The sequence below is a fragment of the Coregonus clupeaformis genome, unplaced genomic scaffold (assembly GCF_020615455.1).
Source record: "Coregonus clupeaformis isolate EN_2021a unplaced genomic scaffold, ASM2061545v1 scaf0573, whole genome shotgun sequence".
Lineage (NCBI taxonomy): Eukaryota > Metazoa > Chordata > Actinopteri > Salmoniformes > Salmonidae > Coregonus > Coregonus clupeaformis.
Window position 1 is genome coordinate 162,501 of NW_025534028.1, and position 22,339 is coordinate 184,839.

A 22,339-nucleotide genomic window follows, 5' to 3' on the forward strand; every position below is an offset into this window, starting at 1 on the left:
GGACAGCGAGACAGAGACAGAGGGACAGAGACAGAGGGACAGAGAGAGAGGGACATGTCAATCATAACAGATACCTTGTAATTCAATAGATCAGAATAAAGCAAATGTTGACCCCAGCCAGACACTCATTTAAAGTAGCCATTCAGTGAGTCGGGAAGTTAGTTGAAAAGTGCCGTCAATTTTTTTATTAGGATCAATCATTTGTCCAATCAACAGCATTTACAATCAAATGAAAGGTAGTCAATGGAAACGCTGGAACAAGGACTGACGGAGCTGGACAGAAAATAATGTATAATTCAGTATAGTGATAGATTAGTAAATGAAGCTGGTCTCCACAATCCTATTATTACAGTCCTTCATAACAGTTCAATCCTATTATTATTGTCATTCATTTCAGTTCTGAGAGCCTATATCATCCACCATTTGATCCAATCAAATATACTGATGCCCCTCAGACTACACCGTCAGACCTACCAGCACCTCAGACTACACCATCAGACCTACCGGCCCCTCAGACTACACCATCAGACCTACCGGCCCCTCAGACTACACCGTCAGACCTACCGGCCCCTCAGACTACACCGTCAGACCTACCGGCCCCTCAGATTACACCGTCAGACCTACCGGCCCCTCAGATTACACCGTCAGACCTACCGGCCCCTCAGACTACACCGTCAGACCTACCGGCCCTCAGACTACACCGTCAGACCTACCGGCCCCTCAGACTACACCGTCAGACCTACCGGCCCCTCACCGTCAGACCTACCGGCCCCTCAGACTACACCGTCAGACCCTACGGCCCCTCAGACTACACCGTCAGACCTACCGGCCCCTCAGACTACACCGTCAGACCTACCGGCCCCTCAGACTACACCGTCAGACCTACCGGCCCCTCAGACTACACCGTCAGACCTACCGGCCCCTCAGATTACACCATCAGACCTACCGGCCCCTCAGATTACACCGTCAGACCTACCGGCCCCTCAGATTACACCGTCAGACCTACCGGCCCCTCAGATTACACCGTCAGACCTACCGGCCCCTCAGACTACACCGTCAGACCTACCGGCCCCTCAGACTACACCGTCAGACCTACCGGCCCCTCAGACTACACCGTCAGACCTACCGGCCCCTCAGACTACACCGTCAGACCTACCGGCCCCTCAGATTACACCGTCAGACCTACCGGCCCCTCAGATTACACCGTCAGACCTACCGGCCCCTCAGACTACACCGTCAGACCTACCGGCCCCTCAGACTACACCGTCAGACCCACCGGCCCCTCAGACTACACCGTCAGACCTACCGGCCCCTCAGACTACACCGTCAGACCTACCGGCCCCCTCAGATTACACCGTCAGACCTACGGCCCCTCAGACTACACCGTCAGACCTACCGGCCCCTCAGATTACACCGTCAGACCTACCGGCCCCTCAGACTACACCGTCAGACCTACCGGCCCCTCAGATTACACCGTCAGACCTACCGGCCCCTCAGATTACACCGTCAGACCTACCGGCCCCTCAGATTACACCGTCAGACCTACCGGCCCCTCAGACTACACCGTCAGACCTACCGGCCCCTCAGACTACACCGTCAGACCTACCGGCCCCTCAGACTACACCGTCAGACCTTCCGGCCCCTCAGACTACACCGTCAGACCTACCGGCACCTCACCGTCAGACCTACCGGCACCTCAGACTACACCGTCAGACCTACAGACCAACTTTCCATATTTCAAATGTGATACTTACTTGATTTGATTTTGATTTGTTTAAATCAAATCACATTTTATTTGCCACATGCGCAGAATACAAGCCCTTAACCAACAATGCAGATGTTAAGTAAAGAATAGATAAGTAAAGAATAAAAGTAACAAATAATTAAAGAGCAGCAGTAAAATAACAGTAGGGAGGCTATATACAGGGGGTACCGGTACAGAGGCTATATACAGGCTATATACAGGGGGTACCGGTACAGAGTCAATGGGAAATAACAGTAGGGAGGCTATATACAGGGGGGTACCGGTACAGAGTCAATGGGAAATAACAGTAGGGAGGCTATATACAGGGGGTACCGGTACAGAGTCAATGTGTAATAACAGTAGGGAGGCTATATACAGGAAGTACCAGTACAGAGTCAATGGGAAATAACAGTAGGGAGGCTATATACAGGGGGTACCGGTACAGAGTCAATGTGCAGGGTCACCGGTTAGTCGAGGTAATTAGTAAATGTTATAAGGCCCTTACCCTCACCCTGCACCAACCCTAACCCCATCCTCAGCACCAGCCCTAACCCCATCCTCAGCACCAGCCCTAACCCCATCCTCAGCACCAGCCCTAACCCCATCCTCAGCACCAGCCCTAACACCATCCTCAGCACCAGCCTCATCCTCAGCACCAGCCCTAACCCCTAAGACCAGCACGATCACCCTGCCCCACTTGTGTAGTTAGGATTGTCTATGTTGTCCTTGTGTTGGTTGTTCTTGTCAGAGTCTGGAAGGGAAAACAGCACCACACCTGAAAGCATTAAGGTTGAGGACCAATCTACTGATGCTGGATGTGATGGATGTGATGGATGTGATGGATGTGATGGATGTGATGGATGTGATGGATGTGATGGATGTGATGGATGTGATGGACACTTTGAGAAGGGATTTATTGAGTAGATGTTTGAAAGCCCTCACCCTGGCCCCGCCCCACTGAAACCACCCAATCGTAGTTCGGATTGTCTATGTTCTTCACGTCTGTCTCTGAAAGAACAAACAGTCAGCACCACAGCACTGGTAGCGGCATCATCTCATCAACATCCAAAGGAAGATTAGCCCTTTGGTAGGCTAAAAGACATCCTGAAAATCAATCATGAACAACCATATCTGAGTTTACTTTATAACTGTAATGTGATGAAACTCACGGCGGACGATCCTGATGGGCCAGATAAGGATGGTACAGAGGCTGAGAGCTGCTATGACGGCCACGCCCCCTGTTGCTATGACCATGACATAGTGATAGTACCACACACACGCTGGACAGCAGACCTGAGTACTGATGGACAGAGAGAGAGAGACAGAGAGAGAGACAGAGAGAGAGAGACAGAGAGAGAGAGAGAGAGACAGAGAGAGAAACAGAGAGAGAGAGAGACAGAGAGAGAAACATAGAGAGAGAGAGACAGAGAGAGAGAAACAGAGAGAGAGAAACAGAAACAGAGAGACAGAGAGAAACAGAGAGAGAGAGAGAGAGACACAGAGAGAGAGAGACACAGAGAGAGAGAAACAGAGACAGAGAGAGAGAAACAGAGCGAGAGAGAGACACACAGAGAGACAGAGAGAGAGAGACAGAGAGAGAGAGAGAGAGAGAGAGAGAGAGAGAGAGAGAGAGAGAGAGAGAGAGAGAGAGAGACACACAAAGAGAGAGAGAGAGACACAGAGAGAGAGAGAGAGACAGAGAGAGAGAGAGAGAGAGAGACACACAGAGAGAGACACACAGAGAGAGACACACAGAGAGAGAGACACAGAGAGAGAGACACAGAGAGAGAGAGACACAGAGAGAGAGACACAGAGAGAGAGACACAGAGAGAGAGAGACACAGAGAGAGAGAGACACAGAGAGAGAGACACAGAGAGAGAGACACAGAGAGAGAGACACAGAGAGAGAGAGACACAGAGAGAGAGAGACACCGAGAGAGAGAGACACCGAGAGAGAGGGCGAGAGAGAGAGAGAGAGAGGCGAGAGAGAGAGAGAGAGAGAGAGAGAGAGAGAGAGGCGAGAGAGAGAGACACCGAGAGAGAGGGCGAGAGAGAGAGAGACACCGAGAGAGAGGGCGAGAGAGAGAGACACCGAGAGAGAGGGCGAGAGAGAGAGAGAGAGAGGGCGAGAGAGAGGGCGAGAGAGAGAGAGAGAGAGGCGAGAGAGAGAGAGAGAGAGAGAGAGAGAGAGGGCGAGAGAGAGAGAGAGAGAGAGAGAGAGAGGCGAGAGAGAGAGAGAGAGAGAGAGAGAGAGAGAGAGAGAGAGAGAGAGAGAGAGAGAGAGAGAGAGAGAGAGAGAGAGAGAGAGAGAGAGAGAGAGATTACAACAGAACACAATGTAGCTAGTTGTAGCCCCACACTGGATAGCAGATCTGAGTACTGCACACACACGTGTTGTCACGATATCAGAATTTTTACTGTGATACCGATACCAGGTTTAGTATCACAAAAAAATAAGGCATATTAGCCAACGTCCCAGAATGGCACTTGATCCAGACAGATAAACTCAGCTACTGCTCTGTTCAATCGTTGGGCATCTTTTGAGTTCAATATCATTACATTAAACTTTTTTTATTTTCCATGTACGTATTAATTACATTTACATTTTAGTCATTTAGCAGACGCTCTCGACTTTGTTCTAACTACATAATAACATAACGGTAATCATTCATTTGAATGAGCCTAGGCCTATCCACAATACAGGTGAATGCATTTTCAATAAGAGTGTGTGAATGTATTGAGTTAATAATAATAATAATAATAATAATAATAATATGCCATTTAGCAGACGCTTTAATCCAAAGCGACTTACAGTCATGTGCGCATACATTTTTACGTATGGGTTATTGAGCTTGTTTTGGCTCATTTCATGGGGCTACAGATGACCAACAATCTGTTTCCCTTTCCTTTTGGGACCTATTTTACTGCAGTAATCAACAACAGGGGGTAGCTTCTTTTACTGTCTGTAACACTAGGCAAGAGGGGGTGGTCCATCACAACACAGTTCGCTGAGGCAATACATCATCTTTGGGAGAGACGTGAGAGAGACCGAATAAGTGAATGAATAACGTTTTTGGTGGCAATCAGCTTTGAAATCAGCATATTTTGCGTTATGGTTTGCATATTATCACAAACAAAGTACTAGGGTAGTGAATTGATGTTAGCTTTAGCTGTCAGTTAGCAAGGAAAGTTACCGGTCTCTTTTCTAGCCTCTACGGACATTGTTTTGCAAACAGTAAAGAACAGTTTCAACATTTCTACATGCCGTAATTTTACATTTACATTTTAGTCATTTAGCAGACGCTCTTATCCAGAGCGACTTACACTTAGTGAGTGCATACATTATTTTTTTATTTTTCATACCAGGTATAGCCCTGGTCCTGGTTCATACCCCCCGTGGGAATCGAACCCACAACCCTGGCATTGCAAACGCCATGCTCTACCAACTGAGCTACATCCCTGCCGGCCATTCCCTCCCCTACCCTGGACGACGCTGGGCCAATTGTGCGCCGCCCCATGGGTCTCCCGGTCGCGGCCGGCTACGACAGAGCCTGGATTCGAACCAGGATCTCTAGTGGCACAGCTAGCACTGCAATGCAGTGCCTTAGACCACAGCGCCACTCTGGAGGTTGTATGGTGTGTTGGTGGCAGTGCTGTATGGTGTGGCAGTGCTGTATGGTGTGTTGGTGGCAGTGCTGTATGGTGTGTCAGTTTCAACATTTCTACATGCGTAATGAACAGTTTCAACATGCCGTGTTGCATTATTCAAATATGTTAATTTCTGTGCAGAATGAGTGCAGACCAGACTCCCAGTGAGTTAGTGGAGCAGGCAGGGTGGGGAGACTCCCAGTGAGTTAGTGGAGCAGGCAGGGTGGGGAGACTCCCAGTGAGTTAGTGGAGCAGGCAGGGTGGGGAGACTCCCAGTGAGTTAGTGGAGCAGGCAGGGTGGGGAGACTCCCAGTGAGTTAGTGGAGCAGGCAGGGTGGGGAGCCAACATGATGCAGACCAGACTCCCAGTGAGTTAGTGGAGCAGGCAGGGGTGGGAGACTCCCAGTGAGTTAGTGGAGCAGGCAGGGTGGGGAGACTCCCAGTGAGTTAGTGGAGCAGGCAGGGTGGGGAGACTCCCAGTGAGTTAGTGGAGCAGGCAGGGTGGGGGAGACTCCCAGTGAGTTAGTGGAGCAGGCAGGGTGGGGAGACTCCCAGTGAGTTAGTGGAGCAGGCAGGGTGGGGAGACTCCCAGTGAGTTAGTGGAGCAGGCAGGGTGGGGAGCCAACATGATGCAGACCAGACTCCCAGTGAGTTAGTGGAGCAGGCAGGGTGGGGAGACTCCCAGTGAGTTAGTGGAGCAGGGAGGGTGGGGAGACTCCCAGTGAGTTAGTGGAGCAGGCAGGGTGGGGAGACTCCCAGTGAGTTAGTGGAGCAGGCAGGGTGGGGAGACTCCCAGTGAGTTAGTGGAGCAGGCAGGGTGGGGAGACTCCCAGTGAGTTAGTGGAGCAGGCAGGGTGGGGAGACTCCCAGTGAGTTAGTGGAGCAGGCAGGGTGGGGAGACTCCCAGTGAGTTAGTGGAGCAGGCAGGGTGGGGAGACTCCCAGTGAGTTAGTGGAGCAGGCAGGGTGGGGAGACTCCCAGTGAGTTAGTGGAGCAGGCAGGGTGGGGAGCCAACATGATGCAGACCAGACTCCCAGTGAGTTAGTGGAGTAGGCAGGGTGGGGAGTTAGTAGAGCAGGCAGGGTGGGGAGACTCCCAGTGAGTTAGTGGAGCAGGCAGGGTGGGGAGACTCCCAGTGAGTTAGTGGAGCAGGCAGGGTGGGGAGACTCCCAGTGAGTTAGTGGAGCAGGCAGGGTGGGGAGACTCCCAGTGAGTTAGTGGAGCAGGCAGGGTGGGGAGACTCCCAGTGAGTTAGTGGAGCAGGCAGGGTGGGGAGACTCCCAGTGAGTTAGTGGAGCAGGCAGGGTGGGGAGACTCCCAGTGAGTTAGTGGAGCAGGCAGGGTGGGGAGCCAACATGATGCAGACCAGACTCCCAGTGAGTTAGTGGAGCAGGCAGGTGAGCAGGACGGAGTAGTGGAGAGGCAGGGTGGGGGAGACCAGTGAGTTAGTGGAGCAGGCAGGGTGGGGAGACTCCCAGTGAGTTAGTGGAATGGGGAGTTAGTGGAGCAGAGGGGGGAGACTAGAGTTAGTGGAGCAGGCAGGGTGGGGAGTTAGTGGAGCAGGCAGGGTGGTCTATAATAAGGGGTTGGCTGGGCTGATGGACAGGCTTGATCCGTCAGACACATTTGACAGAATTACCGAAAGTAACCAAAATTTGAGTACCGAACTGTTTTTCATGTTCTAGTATTGAAAAAGTACAGAAGTTTGGGTATAGCATGCAACACTAAGGCACGCAGGCGAGCGCGCGCACACACACACACTCACACACACGCACACGCACACACACACGCACGCACGCACGCACACACACACACTCACACGCACGCACGCACGCACACACACACGCGCGCACACACACACACTCACACTCACACACACGCACGCACACACACACACACGCACACACACACGCACACACACACGCACACACACGCACACGCACACGCACACACACACGCACACACACACACACACGGCTTTAGATTTTTGTTAACAAGAGTGTGATTTTATTCACAAACAAGCAGACACGCACACAAACACGCACAAAGTCAGACACACACACACACACACACACACACGCACGCACACACACACACACACACACACACACACACACACACACACCACTCACTGGCAGGGGTGTAGTGACTGTATCATCATAACAGCCACTCCGTTGGCCACCTTGTCAGTGAAGCTCATCGCCCCGTAAACAAACGCTCCACTTTGCTGTGAAATACAGAGAAAGTTTCACAAACACGAAAACAAACTCCATCAGTCTCACACATTAACTCATTGGGCCCCAAGTTTCTCCTGACCACAGAGAAAGAATATAACTAAAGCCTAGAGTTTGTCCTGGTTATATCGCATGGCCAGGTAAACCTCAGTGGGTTTGTCAATAAATGTTATATAAACTCTTCAAAAACGGTGCAACTTTATTAACACCAACCGTCTGGTCCCCGATGAGGTCAGCGGTCATGGAGAGTGACATCACCAGGATGGTAGCTGACCCCGCCCCTAGAAGGACGGACGCCCCGTAGATCTGGTCACCCATCTTGTCATCTAGCAACACCCAATAAGAGAAGGCCATGATCAGTAGCAGGCCCACGAAGTAGGTCATCTACCAATCAGAGAGGAGCAAGACAGGTAAATTAGTTCAATAATGTAATGTCAGAGATATACTGAAAACCAAATCCATAAATGTACTGTGTTATGTGTTTTACACAGTTTGTGTTTGGGACAAACTTCTGAACAGATCTGAAATAGACCAGACAGACACTCACACATTTGCCGATGAGTTTGCTGATAGGCTTCATGATGAAAGAGGAAGCGAAGCCACTGACGTACATCACCAGGGGAATAGTGGCAATGTATTTCTGGAACAGGGAACAGAAAGTCTAAGCAACACTATCAGTTTTCTAACAGGTACAGCCCTGGTCCTGGTTCTGGTTCTACATCAATAACAGGTATAGCCCTGGTCCTGGTTCTGGTTCTACATCAATAACAGGTACAGCCCTGGTCCTGGTTCTGGTTCTACATCAATAACAGGTATAGCTCTGGTCCTGGATCTACATCAATAACAGGCATAGCCCTGGTCCTGGTTCTACATCAATAACAGGTATAGCCCTGGTCCTGGTTCTGGTTCTACATCAATAACAGGTATAGCCCTGGTCCTGGATCTACATCAATAACAGGTATAGCCCTGGTCCTGGATCTGGTTCCACATCAATAACAGGTATAGCCCTGGTCCTGGATCTACATCAATAACAGGTACAGCCCTGGTCCTGGTTCTGGTTCCACATCAATAACAGGTATAGCCCTGGTCCTGGATCTACATCAATAACAGGTACAGCCCTGGTCCTGGTTCTGGTTCCACATCAATAACAGGTATAGCCCTGGTCCTGGATCTACATCAATAACAGGTATAGCCCTGGTCCTGGTTCTACATCAATAACAGGTATAGCCCTGGTCCTGGTTCTACATCAATAACAGGTATAGCCCTGGTCCTGGTTCTACATCAATAACAGGTATAGCCCTGGTCCTGGTTCTGGTTCTACATCAATAACAGGTATAGCCCTGGTCCTGGATCTACATCAATAACAGGTATAGCCCTGGTCCTGGATCTGGTTCCACATCAATAACAGGTATAGCCCTGGTCCTGGATCTACATCAATAACAGGTATAGCCCTGGTCCTGGTTCTACATCAATAACAGGTATAGCCCTGGTCCTGGTTCTGGTTCCACATCAATAACAGGTATAGCCCTGGTCCTGGATCTACATCAATAACAGGTATAGCCCTGGTCCTGGTTCTACATCAATAACAGGTATAGCCCTGGTCCTGGTTCTGGTTCCACATCAATAACAGGTATAGCCCTGGTCCTGGATCTACATCAATAACAGGTATAGCCCTGGTCCTGGATCTGGTTCCACATCAATAACAGGTATAGCCCTGGTTCTGGTTCCACATCAATAACAGGTATAGCCCTGGTCCTGGATCTACATCAATAACAGGTATAGCCCTGGTCCTGGTTCTGGTTCCACATCAATAACAGGTATAGCCCTGGTCCTGGATCTACATCAATAACAGGTATAGCCCTGGTCCTGGTTCTACATCAATAACAGGTATAGCCCTGGTCCTGGTTCTACATCAATAACAGGTATAGCCCTGGTCCTGGTTCTACATCAATAACAGGTATAGCCCTGGTCCTGGTTCTGGTTCTACATCAATAACAGGTATAGCCCTGGTCCTGGTTCTACATCAATAACAGGTATAGCCCTGGTCCTGGTTCTGGTTCTACATCAATAACAGGTATAGCCCTGGTCCTGGATCTACATCAATAACAGGTATAGCCCTGGTCCTGGATCTGGTTCCACATCAATAACAGGTATAGCCCTGGTCCTGGATCTACATCAATAACAGGTATAGCCCTGGTCCTGGTTCTACATCAATAACAGGTATAGCCCTGGTCCTGGTTCTGGTTCCACATCAATAACAGGTATAGCCCTGGTCCTGGATCTACATCAATAACAGGTATAGCCCTGGTCCTGGTTCTGGTTCCACATCAATAACAGGTATAGCCCTGGTCCTGGATCTACATCAATAACAGGTATAGCCCTGGTCCTGGTTCTGGTTCCACATCAATAACAGGTATAGCCCTGGTCCTGGATCTACATCAATAACAGGTATAGCCCTGGTCTTAGACCTACATCAATAACAGGTATAGCCCTGGTCCTGGTTCTACATCAATAACAGGTATAGCCCTGGTCCTGGTTCTACATCAATAACAGGTATAGCCCTGGTCCTGGTTCTACATCAATAACAGGTATAGCCCTGGTCCTGGTTCTACATCAATAACAGGTATAGCCCTGGTCCTGGTTCTGGATCTACATCAATAACAGGTATAGCCCTGGTCCTGGATCTACATCAATAACAGGTATAGCCCTGGTCCTGGTTCTACATCAATAACAGGTATAGCCCTGGTCCTGGATCTGGTTCCACATCAATAACAGGTATAGCCCTGGTCCTGGATCTACATCAATAACAGGTATAGCCCTGGTCCTGGATCTACATCAATAACAGGTATAGCCCTGGTCCTGGTTCTACATCAATAACAGGTATAGCCCTGGTCCTGGTTCTGGTTCCACATCAATAACAGGTATAGCCCTGGTCCTGGATCTACATCAATAACAGGTATAGCCCTGGTCCTGGTTCTGGTTCCACATCAATAACAGGTATAGCCCTGGTCCTGGTTCTACATCAATAACAGGTATAGCCCTGGTCTTGGATCTACATCAATAACAGGTATAGCCCTGGTCCTGGATCTACATCAATAACAGGTATAGCCCTGGTCCTGGTTCCACATCAATAACAGGTATAGCCCTGGTCCTGGATCTGGTTCCACATCAATAACAGGTATAGCCCTGGTCCTGGTTCCACATCAATAACAGGTATAGCCCTGGTCCTGGTCCTGGTTCCACATCAATAACAGGTATAGCCCTGGTCCTGGTTCTACATCAATAACAGGTATAGCCCTGGTCCTGGTTCCACATCAATAAACTAAATTGTATTTGGGTCAAATTTGGGTCAAATCATTCACTAAACCCTAAACTATATCTCATAATGAATCAAATCATTCACTAAACCCTAAACTATATCTCATAATGAATAAGGCCCTTCAATTGAATTTACCACAGGTGGACTCCAATCAAGTTGTAGAAACATCTCAAGGATGATCAATGGAAACAGGATGCACCGGAGCTCACTTTCGAGTCTCATAGCAAAGGGTCTGAATACTTATGTAAATAAGGCATTTCTGATTTTTATTTGTAATGAATTCGCAAAAAAATCTAAAAACCTGTTTTCACTTTGTAATTATGGGGTATATTGTGTGTAGAGAAACATTTTATTTAATCAATTTTAAATGAAGTCTGCAACGTAACAAAATGTGGAAAAGGGAAGGCGTCTGAATACTTTTCAATGCACTGTAGATATAGATATAGATAGATATAGATAGATATAGATAGATATAGATATAGATATATAGATATAGATAGATAGATATAGATATAGTTAGATATAGATATAGATATAGATAGATATAGATATAGATATAGTTATAGATATAGTTATAGATATAGTTATAGATATAGATATCGGTATAGTTACAGGTATAGGTATAGGTATAGTTATAGATATAGTTATAGATATATATAGTTATAGATATATATATAGTTATAGATATAGTTATAGTTATAGATATAGTTATAGATATAGTTATAGTTATAGTTATAGATATATATAGATATAGTTATAGTTATAGATATATATAGATATAGTTATAGTTATAGATAGTTATAGATATATATAGATATAGTTATAGTTATAGATATAGTTATAGATATAGATATAGATATAGTTATAGTTATAGATATAGTTATAGATATAGATATAGTTATAGATATATATAGATATAGTTATAGTTATAGATATAGATAGATATAGATATATATAGATATAGTTATAGATAGTTATAGATATAGTTATAGATATAGTTAGTTATAGATATAGATATAGTTATAGATATAGATAGTTATAGTTATAGATATAGTTATAGTTATAGATATAGATAGATATAGTTATAGTTATCGATATATATAGTTATAGATATAGTTATAGATATAGTTATAGTTATAGATATAGTTATAGATATAGTTATAGTTATAGTTATAGATATAGTTATAGTTATAGATATAGTTATAGATATATATAGATATAGTTATAGTTAGTTATAGATATAGTTATAGATATAGTTATAGTTATAGTTATAGATATAGTTATAGATATAGTTATATATAGATATAGTTATAGTTATAGTTATAGATATAGTTATAGATATAGTTATAGATATATATAGATATAGTTATAGTTATAGTTATAGATAGTTATAGTTATAGTTATAGATATATATAGATATAGTTATAGTTATAGATATAGATAGATATAGTTATAGATATAGATAGTTAGATATAGTTATAGATATAGTTATAGTTATAGATATAGTTATAGATATAGTTATAGATATAGATATAGATAGATAGTTATAGTTATAGTTATAGATATAGATATAGTTATAGATATAGTTATAGTTATAGATATAGATAGTTATAGATAGTTATATATATAGATATAGATAGATATAGTTATAGTTATAGATATAGTTATAGTTATAGTTATAGATATATATAGATATAGTTAGATATAGTTATAGTTATAGATATAGTTATAGATATAGTTATATATATAGATATAGATAGATATAGTTATAGATATAGTTATAGTTATAGATATATATAGATATAGTTAGATATAGTTATCGGTATAGTTATCGGTATAGTTATAGATATAGTTATAGATATAGTTATAGATATAGTTATAGTTATAGATATATATAGATATAGTTAGATATAGTTATCGGTATAGTTATCGGTATAGTTATAGATATAGTTATAGATATAGTTATAGATGTAGTTATAGTTATCGGTATAGTTATAGATATAGTTATAGATATAGATATAGTTATAGTTATAGATATAGTTATAGTTATAGGTATAGTTATAGATATAGTTATAGGTATAGTTATCGGTATAGTTATAGGTATAGTTAGTTATAGATATAGTTATAGTTATAGTTATAGATATAGTTATATATATAGATATAGATAGATATAGTTATAGTTATAGTTATAGATATAGTTATAGATATATATAGATATAGTTAGATATAGTTATAGTTATAGTTATAGATATAGTTATAGATATAGTTATATATATAAATATATATAGATATAGTTATAGTTATAGATATAGTTATAGTTATAGATATATATAGATATAGTTAGATATAGTTATAGTTATAGATATAGTTATAGATATAGTTATCGGTATAGTTAGATATAGTTATAGTTATAGATATAGATATAGTTATAGTTATAGTTATAGATATAGTTATAGGTATAGTTATAGTTATAGGTATAGGTATAGTTATAGATATAGGTATAGGTATAGTTATAGATATAGTTATAGGTATAGTTATCGGTATAGTTATAGGTATAGTTATAGGTATAGTTATAGTTATAGGTATAGTTATCGGTATAGTTATAGTTATAGGTATAGTTATCGGTATAGTTATAGATATAGTTATCGGTATAGTTATAGGTATAGTTATAGATATAGTTATAGATATAGTTATAGATATAGTTATAGTTATCGGTATAGTTATAGATATAGTTATAGTTATCGGTATAGTTATAGATATAGTTATAGATATATATATAGTTATAGATATAGTTATAGATATAGTTATAGTTATCGGTATAGTTATAGTTATCGATATATATAGATATAGTTAGATATAGTTATAGATATAGTTATAGATATAGTTATAGATATAGTTATAGTTATCGGTATAGTTATAGATATAGTTATAGTTATCGGTATAGTTATAGTTATAGTTATAGTTATAGATATAGATAGATATAGTTATAGTTATCGGTATAGTTATAGGTATAGTTATAGATATCGGTATAGTTACAGGTATAGTTATAGGTATAGCTATGGGTAGAGTTCCAGAAATCCTGAAAAACGCATGTCAAAAATGTTATAAGTTGATTTGCATTTTAATGAGGGAAATAAGTATTTGACCCCCTCTCAATCAGAAAGATGTCTGGCTCCCAGGTGTCTTTTATACAGGTAACAAGCTGAGATTAGGAGCACACTCTTAAAGGGAGTGCTCCTAATCTCAGTTTGTTACCTGTATAAAAGACACCTGTCCACAGAAGCAATCAATCAATCAGATTCCAAACTCTCCACCATGGCCAAGACCAAAGAGCTCTCCAAGGATGTCAGGGACAAGATTGTAGACCTACACAAGGCTGGAATGGGCTACAAGACCATCGCCAAGCAGCTTGGTGTGAAGGTGACAACAGTTGGTGCGATTATTCGCAAATGGAAGAAAGACAAAATAACTGTCAATCTCCCTCGGCCTGGGGCTCCATGCAAGATCTCACCTCGTGGAGTTGCAATGATCATGAGAACGGTGAGGAATCAGCCCAGAACTACACGGGAGGATCTTGTCAATGATCTCAAGGCAGCTGGGACCATAGTCACCAAGAAAACAATTGGTAACACACTATGCCGTGAAGGACTGAAATCCTGCAGCGCCCGCAAGGTCCCCCTGCTCAAGAAAGCACATATACAGGCCCGTCTGAAGTTTGCCAATGAACATCTGAATGATTCAGAGGAGAACTGGGTGAAAGTGTTGTGGTCAGATGAGACCAAAATCGAGCTCTTTGGCATCAACTCAACTCGCTGTGTTTGGAGTAGGATGAATGATGCCTATGACCCCAAGAACACCATCCCCACCGTCAAACATGGAGGTGGAAACATTATGCTTTGGGGGTGTTTTTCTGCTAAGGGGACAGGACAACTTCACCGCATCAAAGGGACGATGGACGGGGCCATGTACTGTCAAATCTTGGGTGAGAACCTCCTTCCCTCAGCCAGGGCATTGAAAATGGGTCGTGGATGGGTATTCCAGCATGACAATGACCCAAAACACACGGCCAAGGCAACAAAGGAGTGGCTCAAGAAGAAGCACATTAAGGTCCTGGAGTGGCCTAGCCAGTCTCCAGACCTTAATCCCATAGAAAATCTGTGGAGGGGAGCTGAAGGTTCGAGTTGCCAAACGTCAGCCTCGAAACCTTAATGACTTGGAGAAGATCTGCAAAGAGGAGTGGGACAAAATCCCTCCTGAGATGTGTGCAAACCTGGTGGCCAACTACAAGAAACGTCTGACCTCTGTGATTGCCAACAAGGGTTTTGCCACCAAGTACTAAGTCGTGTTTTGCAGAGGGGTCAAATACTTATTTCCCTCATTAAAATGCAAATCAATCTATAACATTTTTGACATGCGTTTCTCTGGATTTTTTTGTTGTTATTCTGTCTCTCGCTGTTCAAATAAACCTACCATTAAAATTATAGACTGATCATGTCTTTGTCAGTGGGCAAACGTACAAAATCAGCAGAGGATCAAATACTTTTTTCCCTCACTGTACATAATGGTGTTACCTTTGGCAACATGAGAGTGTTGGTGAGGTACATGATGGTGTTACCTTTGGCAACATGAGAGTGTTGGTAAGGTACATGATGGTGTTACCTTTGGCAACATGAGAGTGTTGGTGAGGTACATGATGGGGTTACCTTTGGCAACATGAGAGTGTTGGTGAGGTACATGATGGTGTTACCTTTGGCAACATGAGAGTGTTGGTAAGGTACATGATGGTGTTACCTTTGGCAACATGAGAGTGTTGGTGAGGTACATGATGGGGTTACCTTTGGCAACATGAGAGTGTTGGTGAGGTACATGATGGTGTTACCTTTGGCAACATGAGAGTGTTGGTAAGGTACATGGAGATGTACGTCTGAGACAGGTTCACTATCAGTCTGGTAGACATGTAGAGAAACGCTACCTGCACAGGACGGAAGAGAACAGGACAACACAGTCGCTATTAACATGGGTTAAAACAGACTCAAAGCAGTGTCGTGTCTGCAAAATGTCAATAAAAATGGATCACAAAAGGTTCAAGGTTCAGTTTATTTGTCAAATGTATATATAAAAAAAAAAAAAAGTATTTAAGTAGAGCAATCCCACTGCCTGAGATTCAAACCAACAATCCTGATTGGAAGTACACTGAGCATCAAACCCAGAATGGAAGTTTTGTATCAGATCAAAACGCTGTTGAAATCCAACCAGCTGCTAATCTGACTTAAATCTCTCAGATCCAAAATGGCAGGTGTGTTTCATGTGTTACCTGGTAAAAGGAAGGCTGTTTCAGCCAGCATTTCCACCTCAGCAGCGGCTGGAGAGGGGTGGCAGCCTGAGGACGAGGGATAAGGGGCCGGCGCTCTCCTTCCTCTTCTCCTTCATCCTCCCCTGCTCCCCCGTTCTCCTCCCCTGCTCCCCCCTTCTCCTCCCCTGCTCCCCCCTTCTCCTCCCGTGTGCCCAGGTGAAAGAGGAGTGAGAAAAGAGCACCGATACCCAGCACGATGAGGCTCAGGTTCTGAAAGAGAAAAGAGAGAATTAGAGAATGAAAATAAAGAGGTAAATATCTCTTCATCACTGTTCTAACATTGTCATAAAAACACAACAAAGAACTGTGTTGAAAAGGTCACGAGCCTACAGCGCATTTCAACAAGCACTTCCTGTTACAGGAAGAAGATTACATCATGACATCATCAAGATAACGAGTTGTGAATGGTTGTGGTCATACACAGATTCTTTAAAAAAACACAGGTTCTGGGCTAAGTTTTTCAAGATAAAATTTTATCATGAATTTGCATCAACTGTACAGGAAACAAAACACAATCTGAGAAACACCGCTCTGCTCACCCTGAATACAGGGATATCTATTGGGTAATGTATGGCTCTGCTCACCCTGAATATAGGGATATCTATTGGGTAATGTATGACTCTGCTCACCCTGAATATAGGGATATCTATTGGGTAATGTATGGCTCTGCTCACCCTGAATATAGGGATATATATTGGGTAATGTATGGCTCTGCTCACCCTGAATATAGGGATATCTATTGGGTAATGTATGGCTCTGCTCACCCTGAATATAGGGATATCTATGGGCCCCAGGGTCTCAGTGAGAGAGGGGTCCTCGTCTGATCCGGTCTGGAAGTGGAACAGTAGATAGGCCACAGCGTACACCGTTATATTGGCCATCACTGTAAACGCATACCTGAGAGAGTAGAAGAAGAAGAAGTGAAGTCCTTCCAGCCAGGTCAGGTTCCTCTCTAGACCAGCGGTACCAAAACTGACCCCCTTCCAGCACTGGGGAACACGCCGTGCCCCCACCCCCTGCCGGCACGCACCACGTCTATTTCTATATGCACAAACTGTTCACACCCTTCTTGTTGGTGGAGAGAACATTTTGCCATTTTAAAGCGAATTTCCTACAATTCTACACATTTTGCCATGTCTTGTGTGTTCATGTGCTATTTGAGTGATTCAAACATTACAACAAAATCAATAGGTTAAAGAAACCTAGCTAAAAAACATTTAGCTGACATGGGCTAGTTGATCTGGACATTTCTGATGAGTTATAAATAGCTCTCTAAGGTATGGAATGACTAACATGACAATAGGAATATTGATGATGCACTACCCAATTTTGAAATTGCACCTTGTGCATTCTTTCAGGAGTAAGTTGAAAGCCGGACTGGAGTAATTTAAACATTTTCTACATTGTAGAATAATAGTGAAGACATCAAAACTATGAAATAACACATATGGAATCATGTAGTAACCAAAAAGGTGTTAAACTAATCAAAATATATTTTAGATTCTTCAAAGTAGCCACCCTTTGCCTTGATGACAGCTTTGCACACTCTTGGCATTCTCTCAACCCGCTTCATGAGGTAGTCACCTGGAATGCATTTCAATTAACAGGTGTGCCTTTTTAAAAGTTAATTTGTGGAATTTATTTCCTTCTTAATGTGTTTGAGCCCATCAGTTGTGTTGTGACAAGGTGGGGGGGTATACAGAAGATAGCCCTATTTGGTAAAAGACCAAGTCCATATTATGGCAAGAACAGCTCAAATAAGCAAAGAGAAACGACAGTCCATCATTACTTTAAGACATGAAGGTCAGTAAATTTGTTGTGTGACAGGGTAGGAACCAAAGTGTTGAAAAGTGTTTCCTAGGGGACCATATAATATTTGGCTTCATTGAATGTTTTCTCTTAGCTACTTCATGTAGCTAATGTATTCTTACTTCGCACATTCCTCTTTGATTTAGAAGATACTGTTGCACAAACAACATGCTGATTTAGGTCTACACCATCACTGATATTCTCAGGCTGTATAGCGAATTACATTTGCTCTGACTCAGTACATTTATTAGCTAGCTAGCGATTAGCATTAGCGATTAGCATAAGTGGCTAACAATTAGGTGACTAACAAAATTTAGGCCACACTTGCTAAGAAAAGACAAACTAGCTGTTTGCAGATGTAAGAAACACAAACTAATTACTAATAGTGTAATTATAGAACGCTAGTGGATTTATATTAAGAAGCAAAGTGGAAACAGGATCGTTGTCATCAACACCACCTCAGTCACCGGCTTCATCAATAAGTGCATAGACGACGTCGTCCCCACAGTGATGGTACGTACATATCCCAACCAGAAGCCATGGATTACAGGCAACATCCGCACCGAGCTAAAGGCTAGAGCTACCGCTTTCAATGAGCGGGAAACTAATCCGGACGCTTATAAGAAATCCCGCTATGCCCTCAGACGAACCATCAAACAGGCAAAGCGTCAATACAGGACTAAGATTGAATCCTACTACACCGGCTCTGACGCTCGTCGCATGTGGCAGGGCTTGCAAACTATTACGGACTACAAAGGGAAACCCAGCCGCGAGCTGCCCAGTGACGCGAGCCTACCAGACGAGCAAAATGCCTTTTATGCTCACTTCGAGGCAATCAACACTGAAGCATGCATGAGAGCACCAGCTGTTCCGGACGACTGTGTGATCACGTTCTCCGTGGCCGATGTGTGCAAGACCTTTAAACAGGTCAACATTCACAAGGCCGCAGGGCCAGATGGATTACCAGGACGTGTACTCAGAGCATGTGCAGTCCAACTGGCAAGTGTCTTCACATACATTTTCAACCTCTCCCTGAACGAGTCTGTAATACCTACATGTTTTAAGCAGACCACCATAGTCCCCGTGCCCAAGGACTCTAAGATAACCTGCCTAAATTACTACCGACCCGTAGCACTCACATCTGTAGCCATGAAGTGCTTTGAAAGGCTGGTCATGGCTCACATCAACACCATCATCCCGGAAACCCTAGACCCACTCCAATTTGCATACCGCCCCAACAGATCCACAGATCCACCTGGACAAAAGGAACACCTATGTGAGAATAATGTTCATTGACTACAGCTCAGCGTTCAACATCATAGTGCCCACAAAGCTCATCACTAAGCTAAGGACCCTGGGACTAAACACCTCCCTCTGCAACTGGATCCTGGACGTCCTGACATGCCGCCCCCAGGTGGTAAGGGTAGGTAACAACACATCTGCCACGCTGACCCTCAACACGGGGGCCCCTCAGGGGTGCGTGCTTAGTCCCCTCCTGTACTCCCTGTTCACCTCTCTTGGTCGAGGAACAACACAAATGAAAGCGGCATGGAGAGAGAGCGGAGAGAGATTACTGAAGTAAACTATAAAAATGTATGTTACACACAGCGTATCCCATTTAACAAACCAAACATTCAAATACCGTTATCGAAGGTAAAGTAAAAACCCAAACCGGTCCGTGCATCAATACCGGCATATGGTAACATACGGTATACCGCCCAGCCCCAGCTCCATCCTGGTTATTATTTACCTGTAAGCGGTGAGCTCCACCTTAGCGTGTTCGCAGGACACCAGCTCAGGGATGAGTGACAGGTGTGAGATCTGCGTGGCGGCCCAGCCGAACTGGAAGACGATGATGAAGGGGATGAAGTATGTCAGACTGACCCACTGAGAGGTGTACTGGTCACACCCCAGACACTGGTTAAAGATGAACGCAAAGGAGATCAGCACGCTGACCGTACCTGGAGAGGGAGGGGGTTACTGTTGATGTGCGTATCTCACTTCACTTTAGCAACAGTAGCCTTGTCATTCATGCTAATAAAGCTTATCTGACTCTGAACCGAATCCGAGAGAATAAAGAGAGAAAGAGGGGAGTGAGGTTATGAAGACATGACACTGGGGCTTGTTGAGGTCACAGCCCAGACACAGGAAGGGGAATGAGGTCACAGCCCAGACACAGGAAGGGGAATGAGGTCACAGCCCAGACACAGGAAGGGGAATGAGGTCACAGCCCAGACACAGGAAGGGGAATGAGGTCACAGCCCAGACACAGGAAGGGGAATGAGGTCACATCACAGACACAGGAAGGGGAATGAGGTCACAGCCCAGACACAGGAAGGGGAATGAGGTCACAGCCCAGACACAGGAAGGGGAATGAGGAAGAGGAAAGAACATGAAGGAGATAAGCACACTGATCATCCCTGGAGGGAGAGAGAGGGCGTTGTGCAAGCTTTGATGTGCAGGCTTTTGTTCCAGCCCAGCACTGACACACCTGATTCAACTAATCAAGGGCTTCATGATGATTTGTTGAAGCAGGTGTGTTAGTGCTGGGCTGGAACAAAAGCCTGCACACCCAGTGGGTCTCAAGCAGGACCAGGCCTGAAGAAGCAGAGTTCAGGTCAGAGGGTTGCTAGTTCCTCACAGCCCACTGTTCCCAGGTACGGTGATCTGTATGGTTGACTTGTCTAGCTCTGAGCTTCTTCAACCACATGATAGCACATACCGGTCTGGTAACCTGAATAGCCACAATGAACTACCAGGGCACTGTCTGGCAGCACCTGAACATAGAATGTGGCATGTACTGTTAACTAACTTCCTTATGAATGACTCAGCTTAAAGTGTGGTCACAAGACTACTAGTGTTCAGTTCAACATGACATCGGCAAGGTAACAAATAGCCGTTATTGTGGGCCTAGAATGGTATGGAATACATACATTGGCAATTGTCAAATACAATAATTACATAATTTTACTAATTCATAATTTCATAATCATTACAGTGTAGCAATCAACCAATGCACCTATATGAAACAGGTCTACACTCACCCACTAAATGCCATGTCTTCCTCTTGCCGTATGTCCCACACCCCGGCGTCCGGTCCGACTCGTAGCCGATAAGGGGAGTGCAGACCCCGTCCGCTATCTGCCCCACCAGCAGTAACACACCTGCATAGGTGTTCTGAAAGCCCAGCACGGAGTGGTAGTACACCAGAAGGTAGGTGAACCACATAGACGCACACAGATCGTTCAGAAAGTGTCCCACAGCGTAACTCAGCCGCCGACAAATAGGCAGAGACCTCTGGGTGTAGTCTGCCATGTTTGCTTCGAGAATATTAGGCTATTCTCTGAAAATTATCTCTATTCTAATAAGTCAAATTGTTGTTGGGCGATCTTTTGATTCCCGAATATGTTTCCCTATTTGATCGTAGTTATGCTATCTGAATAGTCAAGAAGCAACAATAGAAATTCATCTTGAAACAAACATTAGGTCCTACTTGTGTGAGTAGATTGTTATTCCCCCAACATCCCGGTGTCGATCTGATCACACGGCATTGTGCCAATTTCCTCACCGTCAGCTGACTGTTATGAACATCATTCAGGCACATAGCAAAACGAAACACCTCAACCACACTGTCCTTGCATCAGTCTGCCCCCTAACCGGATGACGGTTAACTTGTTAACGTAACGCCACTCGCGACATTCCCATTCATAACATATATATATAATCGCTACACAGTCCGTTTCACAGACTTATCTCGGTAATCGATTTTTGAGATAATACTGATTGAATTCCATCGATATTCGCCGGCTTGGTTTCCGATGCGCTATTTTTCTGTTTTATGACAACAACAATGTCCGACAGTGTTCCCGTAAAAGGAAGGGGAAGACTTCCAGTTCTGGACCAATAGAAACGCAGGTCTGCTCTCCTCTCACGTGATGCTGACAGATGTTTCCTCGGAAAGAGGGACAAGTTGCATCTGTCATACATTGGTTCTGATCAATTGAAATCAGATGAGATACATTGTTCAAACTTTGCATTACATTATTTTTCTGATTGAGAAAGTTTAGAACTACATGTATAGGCTTTCTGTGCTACTATAAATGAAATACAAGTATCTATGTAATTGGATCCTGAAAGTGATGTTTCATAACTCAAGACTAGATTCAGTCCAGTGATCAACTATTTCTCACACTGGGTCAAAGTGCTGGGCAGCAATGACAGACAAAACTCCCT

General features: G+C 44.1%; 1 protein-coding gene across 2 annotated transcripts in view; it reads right to left on the minus strand.

Annotated features, from left to right (window-relative positions):
- The window catches only part of LOC121560358 (major facilitator superfamily domain-containing protein 12-like), a 23,533-nt gene extending 1,574 nt beyond the window's left edge, over nt 1-21,959 (minus strand). Inside the window, exons 1-10 of one of the 2 annotated variants that reach the window (XM_041873366.2) lie at nt 21,151-21,959; nt 19,857-20,067; nt 17,062-17,194; nt 16,259-16,507; nt 15,824-15,916; nt 8,173-8,265; nt 7,839-8,009; nt 7,524-7,618; nt 2,914-3,044; nt 2,687-2,752 (exon numbers count right to left, since the gene is read on the minus strand). In XM_041873366.2, coding sequence (XP_041729300.2) covers nt 2,687-2,752; nt 2,914-3,044; nt 7,524-7,618; nt 7,839-8,009; nt 8,173-8,265; nt 15,824-15,916; nt 16,259-16,507; nt 17,062-17,194; nt 19,857-20,067; nt 21,151-21,421 — 1,513 coding nt within the window. In that variant the 5' untranslated portion in view covers nt 21,422-21,959. The remainder of the gene's footprint in view (nt 1-2,686; nt 2,753-2,913; nt 3,045-7,523; nt 7,619-7,838; nt 8,010-8,172; nt 8,266-15,823; nt 15,917-16,258; nt 16,508-17,061; nt 17,195-19,856; nt 20,068-21,150) is intronic. The other variant, XM_045215987.1, reaches the window with a different exon arrangement.
- Between the last annotated feature and the right edge of the window lie 380 nt (nt 21,960-22,339).